Consider the following 23,946-nt stretch of genomic DNA (forward strand, 5'->3'; position numbering starts at 1 on the left):
GGATTCTTGATTGTCGACTGCAGTATTGGATTGTGACATCACGGTGGCCATCTTGGTTGATGATATCACCGTTGCACTTTTCATTACAGTCTCCATGTTGGATTATGTTGTCACATAGGCCATTTAGGATGACCTTGACCCCAGCCACCATCTTGGATCCGACATATTGTTTTCCGCCATCTTGGATTCTAGAACTCTCCACCAATTTTAATAATAATGTCATTGTTGCCATTTTCGTCATGGTTACCATCTTGAATTATATAAATGTTGCAATTTTCGTAATGGTCAACATTTTGGCTTCTAAAAACATTGCACATTTTGTTTCAGCCGCCATCTTGCATTCTAGATACATTGCAATTTTCCGTATGGATGCCATCTTGGATTCCAGAAATGTTGCATGTTTAGTTATGGCCGCCATCGATTCTAGAAACTTTTACAATTTTGGTTATGGTCGCCATCTCGGATTCTAGAAACATTGCCATTATTGTTACATTTGCAATCATGAATTCTAGAAATGTTGCAATTTTAGTTATGGCCACCATCTAGGAATTAATGTTGCACTTTTTGTGATAGCCACCATCTTGGATTCTAGAAATGTTGCATTTTGCATTACTGCCACCATATTGGATTCTAAGTACTTTTCACTTTTCGATATGGCCACCATCTTGAATACTAGAAAAGTTTCACTTTTCATTATGGCTGCCATATTGAAAATCTATAATATTTAAGTTAAAAAATCGAGGAAATTTATAAAAAATATACATATAATAAAATCTTAATAAAAATAAATTCCGCCATCTTGAAATGAAGAACAAGTGGCGACTATGCCAAAAATCACAGACCGAGTCGTTCCCACGCTCTGGATACTTCATGCGGGAAACGTGGCTATTGGTGGCCCGAAGCTCCCGAGGTCACACCAGTCATCATCTGCTCGGCACATGTTTCGGATATGTTCACGCACCATGGTGTCTTCAACATCTTGCCATAACCAACAGTAACATCAATAGCATAAGTTTCCTAATCCTTTTGAATCAGTCCCATGGCCGGCCCCGCTTTCAGTGCTGTTTGAAGGAACCTGCTGCATAACATAATTATTTCGTTCTGAGCAATGCATTTTCGAGTTTTACATTTCCTACCTTTGTATTTGACGAGCCACGTTCGCGCATCTATCCTCAGGTAGGAGGTACTATTTGTGAAATTTCCAACATCACCCGCACTGAGATGTCTACAGACTAAATGTTTCAACTTTCTGCATAACTTTCTAACTAGTTCACTAACCATGGGAATCTGCAGTAGGCCACGTTCATCCATGGGGAAAATGTGTTTGCGAGAGCCTTCCACCCATGCTTTAAGACAGAACCTATTCCTCTCTTTCAAAACATCGTCACCATTCCGATGTGTAACATAATCGAATCGAACTCAACACCTCGCGAGACGTGTCAAACTGCCAACTTCCATGCCTAGCAACAACACGCATAGATACTCTACAAGCTGCATGTGTAATTTTAATGTCTTTGAGTAATATGTAATGTTCTGTATAGTATTTGTTTTTTCCTACATTATTGATGTGATGTATCATAACCCACCTACCTTCACGCAACATAACAAATTGGATACTCATTATCACTGCCACAGTGTTATTTTCGGAGTTATTTTCTTTCATTCTGAAGTCGTCCCGACCATGGCCTCTAAGCCCATGCTCCGCACCGCTAGTACCAGATCCCGTTTTCGGAGCGCACCCCTAGCCCAGCAGGAATGAGTCAGGCGAGCGCCTTGGGTGTGACCCCACTAGACTCAAATAAACTTAAGGGCACGAAACCCCAGGGGCTCGACCCCATAAAACAATTAAGGAACAAGACACTAGGACACAATTATTAATTCACAGGCATGAAACAAGTACGTCGTAGCCACTCCGTGCGAGCACCGCACGCATGGAGCAGACAACGAACCTCAATAACAGTCACCGTGGCCACTGGCCTTAATTAAAGTGCCCATGACAGTGATCATGTCAGATTAGGAGAAATACCACTAATACAGTTCACGGGGAGACAATATGTTAGTAAATTTACAGTCGCCAACTTGATGTCACAATTCAAATAATTAAATACTCTAAAACAGTTGTTAAGCCTTAAGCACCCAATTACCAGGTGCTACCTTTTAATTGGGCACCTGAAACGTGTTTTTAGCTTATAATTGAGCAAATTAAGTTAATGTAAGTTTTTGGCGCCGACACACAAAGGAGGTGAAAGTTTCCCTCCCTTGCGAGGGGGCCATGTTCGGCAGTCTCCAACCACTCTGCGCCGGGTCAAGACGTGTGTCCGTGAGCAGCCTTCAATTTTGTTCCACCGATCATTCACTCTGTACTTGAATAAATATCCAAACCCTTCTACTTCTTTGCTGCTCACGTCGACTCGGCGTGTATTTCGCGGACCCAGGCTTATCTCGACCGTTTCCTTAGTGATTCCGCACCATATCACGGACCACGCAATTTACGGCACTGGCCGACTCCAGCCAACTCATTTTCGTTAAGATCGCCGCGCATACGCCTGCCGGCTGCAACCTCACGTAAGTGTAGAATCTAATTTAGGACCACGCTCATTCAGCTCTCCTAAGACAATTAACTTTCGGCACTGGCCGTCTCCGGCGAACTAGTAATCGCGTCCCCGCGAGACTGCCGCGGCAAATTCACATTGTTATGTTAGTGTCGTGTTTTGTTTTGTAATCAGCGTGTGTTAGTGTAATAGTACAACGGCTCAGACGCCCCATAGCGCACTATCCTAGCTTTTGTAGCAATTCTGCCACCGCTTAGTGTATGTGTAGGGAGTACAGCGTACCCATGCGTACCACCGGGGAAGTCCGTGGATTAAAAGCCAATTTAATATAAACTGTGTCGTCTACGATTATTCCGCACCATTCCATCCTCCACTCGGCCGAGTGGCCTCACAGCCAAGTAGGGAGTTTCAGGGTAGATTCTCAGCTGCATACCTGGCGGGGCACGTGGGAGCAGCGTACCTGTGACCCATCACCAACGGCCTAGTGTCCCACTAGCCTGACTCCGCCCCCCCCCCCCCCCCCCACCTGGGAAAACAGCAGCACCGCGACACCCGTAGCGCCCGTCAGGTACTTCCCGGGCCTTCTACAGAGGCCGGGTGACGCCAATTCAATCACTGATTTCTCCAGCCACATGGCCAGGAACCCCCCTTGATAGCTCACTGGGCACAAACCATCAGTACTTTAACCATGAGGCAGCCCATATGGCAGCAATATGTACTATTATCGACACAAAATTAACACTATGAAAGTGTGGCTCATGCCAACAAGTTGTGTTGATGTTACACAAGACAAATTACTCATTATACTAACTAACTGGCCCTTATAGCAGTTGTAATGAGGTTTAGATTGGAGCAGGCAAATCACATAAGTTGAATTGTAACTTTTAATCAGGCTTGGCTGTCAGAGTCAGAAATCTACATTAAAAGTTTATTTATGTTTTCTGATGCTGGCAGATATGCATGGCTTGTCAATAAAAAAAACCTCTCTTGAACTTACCAGTCCTATAAATAGATGGTGACATGGCAAAGTGAAGTTGAAAATGATCGGTTAGGCTCTACATTGAAAAATGACCCAGTTAAAGTTGGGGATTGATTAAAAAAAATGGTTTAGAAAATTGAAATCATTGATGACACCCATTGGAGTTCCCTTGGTTTGCACAGGCTGTTATGTCCCATTGCCACTCTTTAGGGGAAGCGAGTCCATGAGTAAGTGACCCGAATGAGTGTTGTCATGTAGGAAAGTGCAATGCATCGAACGCGCGCCACCACGGCAACTTTATAGCCATCTGCACTGATATCTATTAGGGGTTGTTTTATCAACCACCTACTTAAATAACAGCGGACCTGCTATAATTTTTTTACTATTCAATTTTACTTGTCATTAAATTAAGAAGTAGCCACGGTGCACCTACATTTTTAAAACATAGCCTAGACTGACTTCTGTTTCCAGTGCACTTTGGTGCTCGAAAGCAAACTCTAGTGGTCAGCACCATTTGCAGTCTGGGACAGTTTTATCCCTCTCCCCGGGGTCATATGCATCCGCACCAAGCGATGCCATCATTTTATTTGTCTAGGCTGACATAGTTTACATAGCGTAAGTTGTATCAATCTGGCCCCAACCGGTCCAGCTCTAATTCACTGCCCGCGTAACTATATGTTTTAGTTCCCGACGAGAAGCATTTTAGTTTAGTGTGTCATTTTTCTTTGTTTCGCCTGACCACGAGGGGTGGTCTATGCTTCAGGTAGCTTTGTACTCAAAGCCACTGGTTCTCTAGCTTTCCAGTGCCGGACATTTTTCTTATAGAGCTATTGTGTAATTGTTACTGACATAACAAAACTCTTGTTTGCACCAGACTGAGCATTCATAGCATTACCATGTAACTGCAATTAGGGTTTATGTGTCCACCTAATCTATCGTGGCTGGTCTATCGAAAACCAACAAGTATTTCGTGCGCCCACGAATGGACAGACGACACACCATCAGTGGTTTCAGAGATTATGCCACAACAGACTGCCACAAATAACGTTACCACTGCCGTTACTGTCTTACCAACCACAGTTATTAGGCCTTAGCAGGCGAACCTAGTGCACCGAGATGAGCTATCAGATCTCGTTTGGAATGGGTTATGCACAGGATGAGCACCTTGTAATTGGGCCATCAGTATAATAAACATAATTATCCACTGACATATTTTCTTATTCCATACATAGCGTAGCATCCTGGGTGGCTGACAAATTTGCCAAGTTTTTCATCCTCTGCCTCTTTACCACATTGCCAGGAACCCTCCCTGATAGAACCGTGTACTAGCTTGCCTATCACCCCATTAGTTGGCACCGAGCAAACAGAGCAGTACATCATCATTCGAGGCAGGCAGGATGGCATCATCATATTTGCCAGAATGAAGTACTCAGAGATCAAAGTTAAAGGCTTCCCGAGGAACAGAGCACCTGCCCTAGATTGCATTCTGATGAATACTGCCTTGTAGGAGCTGGCGAGATGGGGTGAATAGTGCCCCTGGTGCAAAAACTGTTTCAAAAAAATTCTTATATTTTGATAACTTAAATAGGTATTAAATACATGGCAATTCTCTTACATAAATTACTGTTTGAAAACAAGTGGCAAAAAACCCAAAAATGCTGTGGTTAACAATAAATTAAGATATTAATTTAAAAATATAAATTAAGTTAAAGACTGTTTGTCATTTACTGCAACTACCCCATTTCTTAATATTTAGCTTTCTTATGGTTTTGTGTTATACTCTGATTACAGTAGAAATTAATTAAGGCCCAAGACAGTAAGTTGAATTAAGGGCTTAATTTAACATGGTGCCTTTAAGAGGCCAACACACATGCCTTATGTCACACTTTCCCTTGTTGGCAAGAGAAGGTTTTGGTATGGGTCCAGCTGCCTCCCTATGTGTCTGAGCATAGAGCACAGGGGTTTTTAAGAGGTAGGCATCGGCCACATGGCTGGAGGCAGTGACATGTTGGCAGTAAAACTCCCTGAACTGTTCAAACCATTCAAATGCCTTAACTTAACGGAATGAAAGCCACAACTGGTATGACAAATTTATTAACAGCACACACACACACACACATTACATTCTGCTGTCCGCACTTTTGCCTGTTCTTCACAGGAGTCTGGGACTCGTGTTGGTGCACTGCGCCAGTTTATTCGCTGTAACTCGAATCACAAATGGTTTACGAGTCTATCTCCCTCATGGACAGATGTGACCAAAAAAAGTACACTGGGTTACGTTTCAGAGGTGGCACAAACGAACACGGAAAATTCACTGGGAATTAATAAATGAATAACACTAAAGTATGATAGAATACCTGTACGCATAACTCGACATGCTGATTACAGCGGAAACAGAATATACGCACAGACGATGCAGTGCGATTGGCGAACTAAAGGATGTTCAGGCTCTCCATTGAAAACCATGCAGAGAGCGCCTGCATACCCATGTCCCACGTAATTGCTACACAGTTCACAGCAATGCCCCAATTAATGATGATTTAGTAAGTTAATTGCACGTGAAGCCCATATAGGCAACTCCGTGTGGATGAAACAAGAGAGAGCCTTGTGGATAGTACATATTACATGTGGACGGGTCCACACTCGTGGTCTGTTTTAAATCATATGATTATGCAGGGCCGGAACTAGGAGATTCGTTAGCGGGGGGGGGGGGGGGGGGCAAAGCTTAATTTGCCGCCCCCTACTTACCAACATTATAAAATACCCTTTTTTGTTAGAAGCAGTGGTTTAAATGATACCATTCACTTATACATAATTGAGAACTTTTATTTATCAAGTACACTAATTGGAAAACTAATACAATTACATTTTTTATTATAATGAAATAGACTGTTATCAAACTATTGTTTATTGTTTGCACAACAGTGAAAATTAATGTCTTACCAATAAGTTTATTAAGTACTAAAATTACATAAGGAACATGTGATTATGAATTAAGTATAATATTGTATTGATTACCATACAAAGAAATTCAATTCAAAATTTAATTTTTCGAGCATGATTAGCTGCAAAAGAGTTAATAATATCATCAAAATTGATCAAAGCAGCTCGTTTGTGTTCAATAGATATAATACTTAGATTTGTTAATCTCTGCTGGCTCACCGTGCTTATCAAATAGCTTTTAATAAGTTTAAGTTTACTAAAACTTCTTTCACCTGACGCAATTGTAACTGGAAGGGTGAGAAACATTCTCAGAGCAGTAGTAATGTTAGGATGTGCCTCCTCCAGTTTATTTTTGTATATAAGGCTCAACATTGTTGATGCTGTAGCATCTTTTAATTCATAGTCTACTGTTAATGCATGGTGCTTAAAACTTTCAATTTCAAATACGAATTCTTTTTTGTTAAGATCGGCACTGTGTTTCCTATTTCTGCTGCTTTGAATTTAAATCTTCTACTTCCATTTTATGAATTTGAACACCACTTAAAAATCCAAACTTTTTGTTAATGTCCTCCAAAGCCTTAAACCTGTTACTCAGTTCCATAATTAATCTGTCAATGACTTCCAACATTACTTGAGGTAAGTTTTTTTGACATACGCCATTGCTAAGCACTTTTTCTGTAGAAGAAAACTAAAAAATAAAATAATTAAATAAATAAGTAAAAACAAGCAAATAAGTAAAAACAAACAACAAAAAAGCACAAATTAAGCAAAAAATTGCTGTTGTCAACAGGATATAAACACCACAAAATATTCCGTAACAGGAATATGGTCAACAAACAAATAAAAACAAAGAAAAATGTACTAAGAGAACGAAAAACCCCACAAATGATGACGACACATAAATATTGAACCCAAAAAAATTCAGCACAATGGTTGATACGAGACAAAAACACGACAAAACGAAAAGACGAAACAAACACAATAGTTTTTCCAAAACAGAAACAAGTGACGTTTCGGGAGCTGCTATCTGCTCCCGTCCTCAGGCAAAGACGCACATGGTACGCAGGGCCGGCGCGTCCATGTAGGCGAACTAGGCAACCGCCTAGGGCGCCAAGTAGCTGGGGGCGGCGCAGCACGACACATAGCAGCTGATATAATATGTTTAACGATTATTGAAACTAGATAAAATGGATTTTTGTAACAGTTTGGAATGTTTATATTGATATAAGTATTTATTTAAAGTCCACGGTGACCTGTTTATGATTTGTAATAAGTAAAAAAGTAAAAAAAAACACAAGCCTGCTTACATTTTATTGTTGACAAAATCTTAGGCTTACGTGATGTATTTTGAGGCAAGGAAAATTTTTTTGAGGAGTCCGGGGGGGAGTGGGGGGGGGGGAGAGACATTAAGGTTTTTCGCCTAGGGCGCCAATTTACCTTGCACCGGCCCTGATGGTACGAAAACACAGGTGCGACTGAGTAGGGGCTGGAAAAATGAGGGTATTTATCAGAGAAAGGGCTAGCTACATCTTGCTCAGCCAAGTGATCACCCGCGCAACGGGTCCTTGAGATGCCAGCTCTCATCGCAGTGGTTTTACTCACTCCAGACCACGATTTATGGTAATACTTGTTTCTTAGAGTGAAGTAACGCATTTGAAGTACGAATATATTTACAAATTATGCATAATCGAGTTAAATAGAATTTCTTAATTTCTTGGCTAACTTATTGGTTGCGATATGTACACTTGCAAAACTTTTTTTAATGACTAGTTTCATTTTGTTTTAGTGAACCACTTTTCATATTTTGCCGCCCCCTGATATTTGCCGCCCGGGGCACATGCCCCCCATGCCCCCCCTTAGTTCCGGCCCTGTAGATTATGTACCTATAGGTATTATTAAATGCATCCCGGAAGAGCAAAGCACAATAGTTAAAAGACTGGTGATTTCTGATCGAGTCGAGGGAGGCCGACCACGCAACAGATAGAAACAGGTTTAAAACTTGCACTATTGCAGATACTCAATGGTTGCTGAAATATGAGGGCTCCGTGGTTCTTGGACGCGTCCAGTCTTGGCGCTGGGTGAAGTGCGACTACTGTGTCCACTGGGAGGCACGTGCAACCCGGGGTCTCTTTTGCATGCAACGTGCACAAAGCGTGGGAAGCGAATCAGGTTAAGATTTAGACTAAGCGCACAATGAATAAGCATTACATTAGTGAATTCATATATAGTGTTATTAAATGCATTTTTTAATAAGTTGAATATCGCATCCAGAACCTGTAGGTTGGCTGAAGTGTACAGACATACTCTTGGTGGAGTAATACATGATTAGAAGTCAGGCTTTGCTGCCACAACAATTCGCCTACGGATATATTAACCTAAGGCATTATAAAAGACCAATAATCGTATTTCACTGAATTCTTAACTATTACATATTATCATTATGATGGGGCAAAGTGAGATTAGGAATAAATCCTTATGAGGTAAGAATTCAATTTATTTATGTCGTGAAAACGTTGAACTATTTTAATTTAACTCTTATGGCTGTATTGCTAGTGAAGTCAATACGCGTTTAAAAAAAAAATATGACGTCATTTGTCGACGTATGAGCGCTATCATGTAGACAAGGGAGTTAAATAGCGTATGACAGATGCATTTAGGTTAGCTGGAGTGAAAGTATTGCAATTTACCAGAAATTAGCCAGTTTGAAACTTCTATATATTCTGATGTCAGAAGGAAATCATTATATAGAAACTGAATGTGATGCAGGATTTACTTAGTTTTTTTGAGTGGTGGTGTTGACATTTATTTACTGTGAACTATGCCAATGAAGGTAACATATATTTTATATTTATAGTATTTTATAGTTTATATTAATGCTCTATGTTTGTATTTATAAGACGCGATAATATTTCAGCGTTGTCTAAATGATTACAAAGTGTGGCTACATTTGGTTATAGCTTCGAGTAGGTTAATGTTTGTTGACATAGCTAAAATTATATACATAATGGGGTAGCATAATGCAGCAATACACAGTTAAATGTACGTTATAATATTTTTTTGATGGGTGAATCGAAGTAATTAACTTTATGGTAACTTGTGTTGTAAAAATCACTAAAAACTAGATTATACATTAATATAAATAAGTTACAAGGAACTACTTTTTTTCTATTAAAAAAAATTTATTTTGAGGTCTCGATACTATAGCAAAATTGATAACTTTATAAACATGGCAGTGCTTACATCATTACCATCCTGACTTTCATATGGGACAAGCATGGGAATTAGGTGGCTTTGGGCAGGAATCATTTTGCATAAAACACACTTCTTAATTAAACTATTTTTTGGGTATCTTATATACTACTATTCCGGTCTAGGACATAATACTGAATGAATGTTACCTAATGGTATTGTATTCCATACTACATACCCACTCGTTGAGTATAGTCTCACTTTTATTTAAGTTAATTGTTTATTAATGCTGAATAATGATATAAACATCCTGGTATTTTAAAGTATACTGCAGCCCTACCAACTCTAGTATAGAATATGATTCTAAAGATATAACACTCACAGTACTATATTAACATACTACAACCCAACCTGGTTTATCATTTTTTACGATATCACTTTTTTTTTTACTTATTTCCTATATTTCCTGATATTGTAAAGTACCTATTATAGTATAGTACATGATATTGAAGATATATCATTATGCATACCATAATGTAATTTCTTCAAAAAAACAAATATTGTGCAATACAAGCATGTGACTATTTCCCATTCTTAACACCCATTTCCTGTACTTATACCATAAGAACATTCAGGTCATAATTACTTCAGCGCCACCTTGTGGATGACTCCAATATTGCTATCATATTGTGATGCAAACTTGTCCAAAACCTTTTTTTAGTGTAGGGCCTAGCTGAACTAACCTCACCAAATATTTTGTATTATTGCTATTTCTTGAACAAGCGCAAAACTAACCTAACCTATAAAAACAAGGCATTTATATCATGATAGGTTTTATTATTCACTTAATGTAAGAAAACAAACATTTAACCTAACAGTGCAAATTAAACACATGAACATCCTTCTCACCTAACACAGCACGCAAAATGCACACACTACTAATCTCTAAACACCTTTAACAACAACTGTTTAAAAAAAAAAATTTTGTCTTTGTTATAATAATCATCCACTATTAGCAAGATTCTTGTATATTATATTTATGCCAAAAAATCATTCCACCATTAAATACAATCACTTTCATGAATCAAAATCTGTTACTTCCCCTGTTGCTTATTTAGTCACAACCATACATTAATCTGTACACCGCTTTATTAAACTAATTCAACATAACAAAACACAAACTTTCATTTGTCTTGTGACTACTACACTTACCACACACATTCTGTACCCATACTTTTGCAACATTATTGGTTCTCTATAATACTCTTCTCGAACCACTCTAACATGACTATAGTCTCCCAGTTAACTATGTTTACTCTTAGTGTTGTAACTAGTTGCATCATTCACACGTGAGACACGTTATGTGAAAATTGATAATTTAACAAACCCATTTTTGTTTACACAGAAGACATTAGTTTTACTTCTATATTTTCATTATTACTCCACCTATCAAACACCACATTTAACACAGCTAAAACTTAAACCAACTTATTTTATTCCATTATTTCCCTGTTTTAATACAATTGGCTTTTTCTCTGCAACTTGTCACATGGATATTCCTTACTTTTTAGAGATGATACTACTTTGAATAACAAGCACACATCATTCTCTTCCATTGATACATATATAACAAACTTTGTTACTTCTACCATCTTACTTTCATTGGCCTACCTTCATGATGTACATTCCCCTACTTTTTCTTCCACCAATTAAAAACAGCTGCAATTCACAGTATCATGTTTTGACTTACCCTTGTGATATTTAAATTAGTTTACTGTATTAACGAGTTGTTAGGTTAGGTTTTATTATTACAAATACTGTGATATAAGAATGGTCAGTTGGGTTAGGTTAGCTACATTAAAAATAGTATAGCTGGTTGGTTAGGTTCGCTACATTATAAATACTGTAAAATTGTTTGAGTGTTTGGTTATGAAATACCAATTTTAAATGTTTCCAACTTGTCCTAAGAAACTGTTTTCATGATTTTACACTATTTTTAATGGGAAACTTGTCAAGAGTGAGAAAATACATTTTTGAGTTCAACATTTTTTGAAAAGATATTTTCTTTAAGAATTAGACTTCACTTTGCAAACAATTTTTAACATGTCTTATCTAACAGATTACATACACATTGGACTTCAGAGTGAGAGACAGGCCGGAGACGGAAGGAGGAAATGACAAATCGAGGAGGAGCCACGGAGGTCACGGAAAAGCCTCGCAAAAAGTTAAAGCATATCCTCATAGAGCGCATTGTCGTAGCTGGGTAGCTGCTGTCAATAAAGCAGGATTAGCTGCTCCCACTGTGTCTGGCTAGAGCGGTTGGGGTTGGGTTGGGTCGTTATGAAGAGCCAAACAGGAAGGGGGGAGAGGGGAGCGATCTCGTCCTGTGACGTAGCTGGGATGTGTAAGGCACAAGGAGTGTGTATGCACGTCTGCTATTTTTGATCGTCAGTTGCTAGCGCGTGCAGTACGGCATATTAACGAGGAGTGATAATGGACTAAATCTAATCTGGCATGTTCTGGGCAGCGTAGTGGCTCTAGATTGTTACATATTCAACTATATGCCCTCACCACTGACCTACACAGTATACCTACCCACTCTGTACCATGGCTGTTACCCTGATGATGGAGATTACAATTTCTGGCGAAAGAGTAGCAAGATTAACAACATTAACACTGCTTTAATCTTTAAGTTGAGTCACTTCAATACATTACGTAAACAGCATTGTAACAATATAACTTTATCATGTCACGAAGATTAAAAAATATAAGAACTAGTGGAACGCTAGCTTTTTTTAACTGAAATAACATTGGTAAGCAAGCATTTTAAGAACTTTTGTCTTTAACTTCCGTTACGTAATTCTCCATGATGATTTAAATGCTTGTTTCTTAAAAGTTTTTAATTTACAATACAGTACTTTGTAGAATTAGATTCAGTCAGACATCTCGGTCTGTTTTAATTTGTTCACTACCGTTATATTAATGAACGGCCAGACAGAACTATGAAAGCATCCTTTGCAGTCAGTGCTGCAAGTGATTTGTCAAGTAGACTGTGAGTTCTGCATATGTATTCATTTTGTCAACTTATTGAAGGGAGGTGAATTATTTTATTGTGACAGTGAATTAGTGCAATGCTGCAAGTATAAGTTCAAGGCAAGGAAACGGTAAACACTGCATCAAACACAATCATAATAACACAAAATGGTTAATCGGGACATGACTAAGCTTCGAGGTGGGGCTAATAATACAATATCGACCAACTTAGCAGCTTGGTGCGCTGTTGATCATATCTAACATTGATAATATTTACTCAGTCACTGAACTGTTTATTAGTGCTACATTCGTTTAGTCACAAACTATTTATTGGTTGCCGCAAAAAAAAAATATTTCCACAAAATGTATTTTCCTCAATATAATAACTGTAATGCAAAGGGGCCGATTTATAATAATGTTGCTTTTCAAAAATGTTCTGTTATATAATTTCTTCAAAACTTATGCCAGTTTTGCACATCTGGCGAGACAGCTACAGGAATACGGAATTGTATGATTGATGCTATAGGACTTATTATAACAAAGCGTGGGCGAACTGATCATTCAGACTAAGATTTATAATGCTTTAAACAAATTGTTTGTTCCCGGGTGTAATTATGCCATCAAAAGCTGGGTTCATTACGTGGAAGCAAAAACTACTTTACAAAAATTACGGACGTGAGCGTGATAGCAACGTTTATTAAACATCAATACGATATTCACCCATATACACTGTCTAAAACTTGGGTCCGATTGGAACAATATTTTTCAGAGCGAAAATTTGTATGAACAGTCATAGCCTTGATTGTATACACATGGTTGTTATACGTTCTTTGAATGTTTGATGCAATGGGGAATTTTGATTTAGTGAAGTAATTTGTACATACGCCAATGCAGTTTTGAACTGTTATTCATGTAAAAAAACTCCGAAAATCAAATAAATAAAATATTAAAAACAGAAATATAATTTCCAAAGAAAAACAAGACTGAGTCAGATGTATTCGAACACAGTCTGAACCAGCAAGGAAAATAAAAATAAATATGGACAATACAACGAAAACATCACAGACCAAATATTTAACCTCAAAAAAACTAGACAGCACAATAATTCCGTGAAAGGAACTTAGTCAAGAAAAAATAATGTATTAAACACAGACAAACACAGTGGACATACAGAGAGACAGATTGGATGCAAGCAGACAGAAAAACTGGACAAAAGTACGTACAATAAGACCTGAAATTTTTCACCAAGCGGTACTGTGAAACACAGAACCTAGATAACATGAACTTATATAAGACTAAAAATATAAATCAGTGTATTCCATATAGTCTGAACACTTTTAAATCCTTCCAACATGTTTTCTTTGTCAGAAAGGTGTTAAAATACCAAAATGCTTATCCTGATAAGTTGTCACTTTAAACATATATACAGTACACTCCCTATTTAACGCGGTTGTCGGGGGACATAACTTTTACCCGCGTTGTTGCATAACCGCGATGTTTCGATGTGACCAAGGTCAAAAGGCATAAAACACCGCCTGTGTTCTAATAGATCGGCAAGCACGCACAGTATAGACGGCCCGCCTTTGTGCGGACTTTGCATCCGCAGTTTTCACTAAACACGGGTGAAAAAATAAAAAATAATAAATTTTAAAGATAAATATTAAATGTTGAATTGTTTTTATTTTTCCGCGTGCCGCGCAGTTTGTCGCACGGCCTACGAGCGCGCCACACGCCGCCATACACACGTGCGGCACACAAGCTGCTGCCAGTCTCGTGGTGTCAGCCACAGTATCTGCTTCGTCTAAGTGTCCGTAACAAAGTAAGTGCAGTGCGTGCGGTTACACACGATTCTGTGGTCAAAGTCTTCTAAAAAGAAAGGCCGTAGTGATACTTCAAACCGAATATGAATCGCAAAGTACCGAGTTTGATTGACAAAATAAAAGTTCTAGATTTACTTACAGATAGCTTGTCTTTTGTAGAAGCAGGACGCAGATACAGGAAAAAAACGATTCTAGCATTCGTACAATAAAAAATAAAGAATCGTCTATCGTGTCAAGTGGTTAAACTTTATTATCCATGCTTACAGTAAATTATAAATGGTCACATGTGGGAAACAAAAATTGCGCCAATTTAATTTTAGCGCAATCAGTGACGCCGTATTAAAAACCGTGTTAAACTTTGTCTTTACTTATTTCACCAAACGCTGTGTCGAGTTGCTGAGTGTGTGTGGCTCGGATCGGCAAGTGTTATATTCCCCAGCCTCTGTTTAAAGGTCGGGAGACCGCTACACATAAACATTTCCGGGACTTGTTTACTACCTCACGGCAAAAGTGGTACAGTATGGTTCACGTAAATATTGGACCACTGGGAATTCCTGGGCAAAGATTAAAAATACGCTAGCCGATTTACTTTACTATTTAATGTTAAAATATTATACCAAAGTAAAAAGATGAACTTGTATAATACAATGAATTACCCAATAATATTACGTCTGTAGGTTTAAGTTGTAACAAAACATTTATATACAGATGTCCAGTAAAGTACCAATTAAGATTCTGGAGTGGAATTTTAAACACCGGACTACCTGATTTTGCCTTGTACGCAGCGACGCTGCTCAGTCAAGTGACTCATGCTCTGCCTGTGTGCTGCGTGAACACATTCCCTCCCCCACTCCCCCTCGTGTTTCTGCCCGCTCTAATCTCTACCTCTCTCCATATTCTCGGCTCGCCTCTCCCTAACCCGCGCTTGCCGAAAAACAAGCCTATCCAACATCAATCCCCAGCCGAGTCACGCTGGATGTCGCTGGACGGTGGGCTTTATCAGGTCCCCTGTCCAATGCTTCATTTGTGAGATAAAGCGACGTTAAGAACTAGTGTTTCAGAAAATATCACTGGGCTGGATTGGACCATAATTTGAAAACCCTACAAGATAGAGGAATAATGTACGGAGATATCTTGTTTAGAATTTTACTGCGGACATTTTCTACGCCTAGGCTTTTTTCTGCCCGATGCTTAGTTTGTTAGTTACAACGCAAAATTATCCTAATCGGCTGTCAACCATTTATTCCATTATTATTATTCATTTCTGACTGGGGGACATGGTTTGACCCGCGATATACCCGATTCCGCGATCAATCGAGGCGCGATATACCGGGAGTTTACTGTATATATGACAGGCAAAGGGTAAATAGAATTTTTTTTTTTTGAAATTGCGTATAGGAATAACTTTAAGTCAATTGTAAAATGTAAAATTTTCGTAGTGCTTGTAAATTAGCAGTTGGAGGAAAGAAAAAATAGCCTATATTTTTGGAGTGGAATTAGCCATAAAAAAATAGATTGACCAGTTCAGTATAAGTTGTTTTGTTATGTTGATATGGCAAATGAAACTGTCTCATTTGCCACTGACTTTTTTTTTGTTATACTTCTTTAGGTGCATTATGAAAATGATGAGTGAATTATTACGATATGTGTGCACCATGCAATAAAATGTTCACAGGATAAAAAAAGGCTACATACAAATAAAAATTATATATGTGCTTTTAAATCGTATACTGTAAATCATATCCTGTAGTGAATGATATTGAATACTGGTCCATATAATTTAAAATTTTTATTTATTTGAAATATTAGTAATAGAAATTGTATTTATAAACCTTTTCAAATGTATTTTCATTTGTATTTATATAATTGAGATTATGTTCCCGTGTGTTTAATTTATTTTCATTATGAATTATTACATTTTTAATAATTAATTTTATCTTGATAAAATACTGAATTGAATTAATTTTATACACGTTTTTATATTAATATTGAATAAGTAATTTTTTTTAATTTGATTGAATTTATGCTTTACCAACCGTATTTATATCAATGTACTCCTTTTATTATTTTATTTTTATTAATTATATGCATGCAAAATTGGAGTTAAATTTTTAATACCCAAGTAAGTATAACTTCTGATACGCATACATAAGTACAGGCACCCATTTTTATTTATTTTTAAAATTAAGATATTGTTAGGTAATGTCGATGTTACACTGGCGGCATACGCAGTTGGAGCAAGTGTAATTTTGGCTAGCTAATCTTTTATATGTATGTGGGACACAATAGGTTTTTTTTCACTGAAGCCAGCTGATAAACTAACAATGACCTAATCTAAATCTTGGGTGAATCACAATAGCACGCATGCTGGTTGGGGTAAGAGTGAATCAGAGCGAGCCGACTCATTTAGGTGTTGCTTGTGGATCATAGCGACCCAGATTCTCCTGGAGGTTACAAGGAGCTTTGTGCGGTGAACTTGAATAGGGAGGGAAAGAATGAGTTTTGAAGCAAAGTGTTTTGTTATTTACTAAATAAAACTGAATTTTTCAGAGTTAATTTTTTACATTGGCTAAATTTGGTCATTTTAATTTTTACTATGAACATTGACAGCGCTGTCTTTAGGTGAATCACAAGGGCTTAGCATGAACACAATGTTTGGACTTTCCCCAAAGGTTGTATTGTAACTGGTGAAACTGAGATCTTCACCATAGGAATCCTGAAATAGCCAAGTATTATGTAAGCATTTTATAATCAAAGAAGTGCGCTGTAAACATTTTTTTAATGTGTTTTTACAAATATTGTTTTCAACATTATATTGTATTATAAATAAAAAATTTGCGATAGATTTTAGACCAAACACATCCACCAAAAGGGTGGAAGAGTAAAAAATATGGAATGTAAGAATACACACACAAATTTATCATTGATGGTCCAAACTCTAATACAAGTTGATTATAACTTGTGAAATGGCATTTGGAGGATGCGAGAATGTCTTGCCGATGACTTACTATCTCGAGCCGTGCCCAGTCATGCACTGAGCTGGTGTTCCCTGCTGGGCTGCACCAGGCCGGGACGTATGTCCCAGGCTGCCTGGGATGGGTAATTCCTGATGAGTACCAGCAACACTGGCTAGAATTAACTCATTTTTGCTGATGGTGAATAATTTCTAGTGCCTGCTATATTGACATTGTCTTTTTTGTGCTCAACCGTTCATGCCAGTGTTTGTAACCCAGTCAGAAAATGTTAGAATTTTTAATGGGTTTCTGTGTTCAAATTTTAGTAAATCATAATTTTTTTTCTAATTTTTATTTTTAATTAAAGTTTTTAAATATAGTAAAATTGCTTGCCCTACCATTTTGTTCAGTTTCACAACTCCTAAATAATTTCATTGTGTTGCTACAATTCTTGATTATTAATGTATACATAATTTGGAGGGTAGTGTATGAAATGGTTAATATTTTACAATACATATATAGATTTGTCAATACTACTTCATGGTCTTTTTATTGTAGGAGCTAGAAAATTTGTCTCGTGTGATAATGAAATTATTCGAACAATATTTAATAATGAAAATTAATTTTGTAATCAATTTATTGGTTCTTGTGTTGGTAACTACGTGCTTATTGATTAAAAATTACCTACTGTAGTTGACTGAAATGTGTAATGAAGTAATGAATGGTGTTATTGCAGGTTCGTGCACTGTATGACTTCAGTGGTGAACCAAATACTGCTGAGTTATCAATCAGCGCAGGAGAGGTTCTCACTGTTACGAGACAGGATGTTGGTGAAGGTTGGTGGGAAGGCATCAACAGTGTAGGGAAGACAGGACTCTTCCCAGCTGCATACGTCGAGGTATTGTTTACACAGAGACTGAAACTGTGGCATTTTGTACACTTGCCTCTTACTTGGTGGTGGTCAGAGCATGTGCCTCCCACCATGGCGATACGGGTTTTGATTCCCGGTGGGGTCAAAATTAAATTTTTTTTTCGCAAATAGGAATTGGATGGATGTTGCCGTAAGTTGGTGCGACATCTTGGGATACTCTTGTTTCCCCCACAGATGCATTCCGTCGCTGTCTCATCTCTTTTTTTTTTTTTTCATCTGGCTTGAAATGTTGGGTTTGTAGTTGGTTCCAGTTCCTTAATTTCATGTAATAAATTATACCCTATGATTTCATTTCTGTGCAGAGTACATGCAGTTTTATTTCTAGGAAATGTCAAGAAAATGTCAAAGAAATGTCGGGAAAGTTTTGTTGGCAGAACTTCTGTAGCCTCTTTGCTTGCCCAGAATTCAAACATAAAACTTTGTGGTCTGATGTAATGCCGCACAATATGTGCATCAAAGGTCACTCAATGTGTTCTACTAAAGGATGTGTGAGATACCTTCAAGTAAGACTGTTCAGTACTGTTGTCTAACACTTTAAGCTTTTTGCCATTATAATACAATTATTTTTCCTGTCACAATAACAAACAATTTTTATAGGCTACCCATTTTTGCCTTCGTATATTATAAAAATCTATATTCTATTAGTGTATACAAGTGTCACCATGATAATAAATGAACTGCATAAATATGTACTATCTAAAATTCTGAAATACTCTAGCAAAACAAAGACTTTTTTTTGTGTGTGTGTGTGTGTGTGTGTGAACATACTCAAATGTTTGATTTCAAACTAAGAAAACACAATACACCAGCCTCTCGAGCTAACACCCTAATTTGTTCCAGGAAAACCAAGTTCTAATATATTTTTTTTTAATTTATATGTATGTAAATAAAATAATTTTTTTTCGACCACAGACGTGTGCTTGTCAGCTACTATTATATCAAGATACTGCTCCCTTTAAAAACAATTTACAATATTATATGTCTGCAAATCTATTTAAATTACATTTAAATAAAGATTTGAAATAGATTTTTTGAATAAACATCCTAAAATTAAATTATACTGTAAAACAATTATGGCTGCACGTTTACAAAACAAGGTCTTGGCCATAACATTTTCTTACCAAGTAGGTGCTAACATCATTTCGAGTTACTAAATAACGTTATTAATATAGAAGTTACATTTCAATTCTAGTAAGATTAATAAAGCATACTTAATATTTCTATTTAAAAGGAAAATATTTTAGGGTACCTGTTAGCATAATTCCCAACTCTGTTTGCAAAATATATAACTGCCATAAATCACTAACCATGTGACCTTCCACTAGCCCATCCTGGATGGCATTAGGTAAACTAAACAGTAAAATTTCTGCCTTCTCTCACTACAGCATCTGGTCACTTGCAAAATGACATTATATAAATATTGTATGAACACTCGGATGTCTGAAATATTTCTGCGTAATATAAAACACTGTTCTATGTTAAATGGGCTTTTTTAAGGAAAGGGCAAACTTTTGCTCGTTGATTCATCATACTATTAATTCGTTGCATCATGTTTAATGTTACAAAAGTGCTGTTGCCATTGTACATGCACGGAAATAAATTTTGATGCAGATTGAAAAGAGCGCTACATCAAATCAGGTTGTATTTTATCGGTGCAGTTACTTGAAAACCACGCACATCAAACAGCAGGATGGGTGTACATTATAATCAAATTTCAAACAACATTTTGAGCCATTTGAGCCTTCAAATATATGTGGCCTCTTTTAAACGCAGCCTTGGCTGCTACTATTCTGGTATGTACTGAATCTGCTGACCTGTTTCTGATAACACAATTTGTGATCACATTTTCTTTCTCTTGGGCAAGACTAGCAGAGACTGCCAGTCTCGGTAAAGATGGTGTTAAAAGAAAAGGCAGATTTTGTAGCTCAGGAAGATAAAAAAATTTAATTTTTTTTATTTTGAATTTTGTAAATTCAGCTATTTTAAATAGTACAGAAATAATGCTTACGTGTGAATTAAATATCAGTTTCCAGAGTTATAGAGCCTCTTGAGATTATAATTTCATCTACTTGTATTATGTGGGAAGCCTAAGATGCACATAAAGTTCTGCCATTCCCGATTACACCCGAACAATTTACCTTCGGCTAACCTCTGGTTTATTTATATATATTTATATTTCTCTGTTTATTTTAATGTAGCTATACTAACCTAACCTACCGTCCATAGTGTTTTAAAGTGTTTTAATGTAGCTAACCTAACTGACCACTTTTAATATTTGAATTCATTTTTCCTGCGCAAAAATAAAACAAATCCCGAAGTTGGCCTAAGGTGAATTATTCGGGCGTGTTCGGGCAGTAACCAAACTTTATTTGCATCTTGGGTCTCCCGTATTACGTAGTTTCAGAGTTATTGACACCATGCTAGACTTTGTGTGCTGTCCCGCATGGCAGAATAGTAAGTTTCTAGGTGTGTCGTGGTACGAGAGTATGTGCGTGTGAACACAAAGTTGTGTTATAGTTTTCACATATTGAATATGATCTCTCATAAAAATGAGCAAGTTACACTTCATGTGTTTTGTTGTTGGTTGTAGTAAAATTAAGATTAGTCGGTGAATGTTAATTAGTATATTATTAATTTCTTGACAAATCTTGTATAAAAAAAAGGGAACTCTAGCTCTGTTGAAATTGTTTGCATATGTATCTGCATGTGGATTGGTGTACTTGAGCAAGTTAGGGTATTTAATTTTTTTTGCATACATACTGTTCCTATTTAATCTGCTTCTGTAGCATGTGAATTTGTATCATTTATTTTTTGCAGGAGAAACAAATTAGAATTATGTAATTTTAATTTACAGAAATTGTGACTACTTATTTTCAGAAGAAAAAAATACAGCTTTGAAAAGAAAACATAATTATTTTCATTGTAGGGAAACTACAAAATTTTTAGATATAGGTTGCAAAACTTTTTCTTACATTAAAAATGATTCACACAGCTAAAATTTATATTTAAAATAACAAAACTTTTTTAAAAGTATTCTTTGACACTACTATGATCACTATTAATAAAAATTAAACTTTCCTTAGCAAACAAATAACAAGCATTTGTTATTATACTAATAATTAAAGCAAGAGATAATGAAAATAAAAAATTTTGGAATTGCACTTGGCCACACTGTTTTATGTTTGCTTTTACTTAAGAAAGTTAATCTATATCCATTCAAGATCAAACATACCTTCAGAAAAAAATTATCTAATCTGAATGTGCATCACATCTGCTCCTTAAAAAATGAAAATAGTTTGCATAAAAATAATATATTTCATGGTCCTAGAAGAACATGAGATAATTTTTTTTTCAGCTCTATTATCTAATTGGGAAGTATGCTTTGGAAAGTTGCAATAATGTAGTATAATTGTTGGAGAAAATTTAATTGCATTACTTAGTGTATTTTTCTGCTACCCCTAGACAGCATGAGCTGTTGGTAAACTCTTAAGTAGTAATAATTTAGTAATAATAATCTTTATTTCCTTTTTTTATACATATTTACCTAATCACGCTAAGTTTTTTCTAGCAAAAAACAAACATTCACAAAAGCAAGCTTGTGCATGAGTGCCACTAGTTTCTTTATGTTATTTGTGGTATTGTATTTAGTATATTATCCATATAATGGAAAATAAAAATATATATTGCAGAAAATTGCAAAAACCATTAAAAAAACCTCAATTATTTTTAATAGTTATTTTTTGTAAGAGCAAATAATTTTTAGGTAAGAAAGTAATTCATTCATTTAAAAATATATAAAATTTAAATTCACATTTAAAATAAAAATACACGTACAGTAAGTCCTCTATTTACGTCGTACCGATTTACGTTGTTTCGGATTAACGTTGCTAATGTTCGAATACTCATGTTTCAATTTAAGTTGTCACCGATTCACAATAACGTCGTTTACAATGACCGTAAATCTTTATTTTAACCAAAACACCGTATATAATTCGTTTATGATTCTTTGTTTCCTTCGGTAGTTAATTTATGCTATGTAGCGTAAGCTACATGTTCACCGCCTTATCTTATCATACATCATGAGGGACGCTTCCTGCTCTCCGCTGCTCTCCGCGCGGTGATGCAATACTACCAGCCCGCCCGCTCTGCCACCCACGTATCTCGCACGTAGAAGTGTTATCTACTTCCAGCAACGACACAGCATTTTCTCCTACCCCTTCCGGCCGACCTTGGGCCGTGGCCGGCCGGTGGCATGAAACATGGCTCATTTTGCGTCGTTTCTATTTACGTTGCGGTTTTCAGGAACGTAACCCCGACGTAAACCAAGGACTTACTGTACTTATGCTACGAGAAAAGGAATCCCTACTTAAATAAACCTTTTGCGTATAGATGTTTCATTAAAAATTAAATATATAATTTTGATACAAATTTTTTTGGAAGGACGGGGTTACAAATCTAGAATCCATGCTTTAGAGGAGGCTTCTTGCGAAATGTTTCAAGATTGTGGATGCTTGCTTTTAATTGAAGGTGCTGATGTGTAATTGTACAACATTACTGCTCTAGGAGTTTGACAGCAAGCCGCCTGCTATTCCCGCACCAGTTTTATCTGAAGCATTTACAGCTCCGGATAACAAAACCCAGGATTGGAGCGCAGAAAATGACACTTGGGATAACCATAATTATCAGCAACAAGTTTCACAGCAGGTAAGTTAATGCTTAATTTGTTAATATCTGCAGTCAATAATTCTACATGCACCTTGCATGGTTGGTTGTGATTCATGGTAGGACATTCTGTTGTGGATCCTGGCTTGTTATTTATTTTTTGGTTTTTGGAGTACTGAAAATTATATTGCTTTGGTTGATGGCATAAGGTAGTGCAGACAACAAATGTCTCTGTTTGAAAATCTTATTTTGTTAATAGTTGAAATTATATTTGTGACTTTTGATAGCAATGTTCTCTATGTAGGCATTGAACCTGACTCATCAGTGGGCAAAATAGCTCCTATTCACAATGGTTTGTTTATGTGTTAGGATACAAATGGTGTTAATATTTGCAAAATATAGGGAAACAAATCATGTTAAATAAAGTCCTAATACACTCCTAGTCTTTTGTCATAGGTTTTGAGTAAGTGTTAACATCGGCAATAATGATGTTATCATCCCAGGCTTTCGATATGCCTATATTGACTTCCTTGCTGGTTCTCCAGTATTAATTTCTTTAACATCACAACTCAAAAATAATAATTGAAAAGTTTCCCTGAATAGAGATCTAACCAATAAAAATTTGAAGACTGTGTTTTTAGTTAACTAGTTATATATCAGTAACAGCTAATAATGTACAAAGTGAATTTTTGTGTTTATTGAAAATTTGGCATTGCAATGAAAACAGTATCAAGGTTTTTTTGTTATTTTGAAACTATGTGAATTTGTGGGTTAGATCCATATTAGAGTTAACTATTCAATTGTAGAAGCTACCATTAATAGTAATAATTGTACATGTCTTTGTTGTCAGAAAACTCTGAAGAAATGCATGAATTTTAGAAAG

The 23,946-nt window shown here is 36.7% G+C and overlaps 1 protein-coding gene across 2 annotated transcripts in view; it reads left to right on the forward strand.

Annotated features, from left to right (window-relative positions):
• The first annotated feature begins 9,064 nt into the window (after nucleotides 1-9,064).
• The window catches only part of LOC134529133 (sorting nexin lst-4), a 35,138-nt gene continuing 20,256 nt past the window's right edge, over nucleotides 9,065-23,946 (forward strand). Inside the window, exons 1-3 of one of the 2 annotated variants that reach the window (XM_063362904.1) lie at nucleotides 9,065-9,304; nucleotides 18,207-18,368; nucleotides 22,965-23,105. In XM_063362904.1, the coding sequence (XP_063218974.1) occupies nucleotides 9,293-9,304; nucleotides 18,207-18,368; nucleotides 22,965-23,105 (315 nt within the window). In that variant the 5' untranslated portion in view covers nucleotides 9,065-9,292. Of the gene's footprint in view, nucleotides 9,305-18,176; nucleotides 18,369-22,964; nucleotides 23,106-23,946 lie in introns of those variants that run through there. The other variant, XM_063362903.1, reaches the window with a different exon arrangement.

Source organism: Bacillus rossius, chromosome 2 (genome assembly GCF_032445375.1).
Source record: "Bacillus rossius redtenbacheri isolate Brsri chromosome 2, Brsri_v3, whole genome shotgun sequence".
In the NCBI taxonomy this organism is placed as follows: Eukaryota; Metazoa; Arthropoda; class Insecta; order Phasmatodea; family Bacillidae; genus Bacillus; species Bacillus rossius.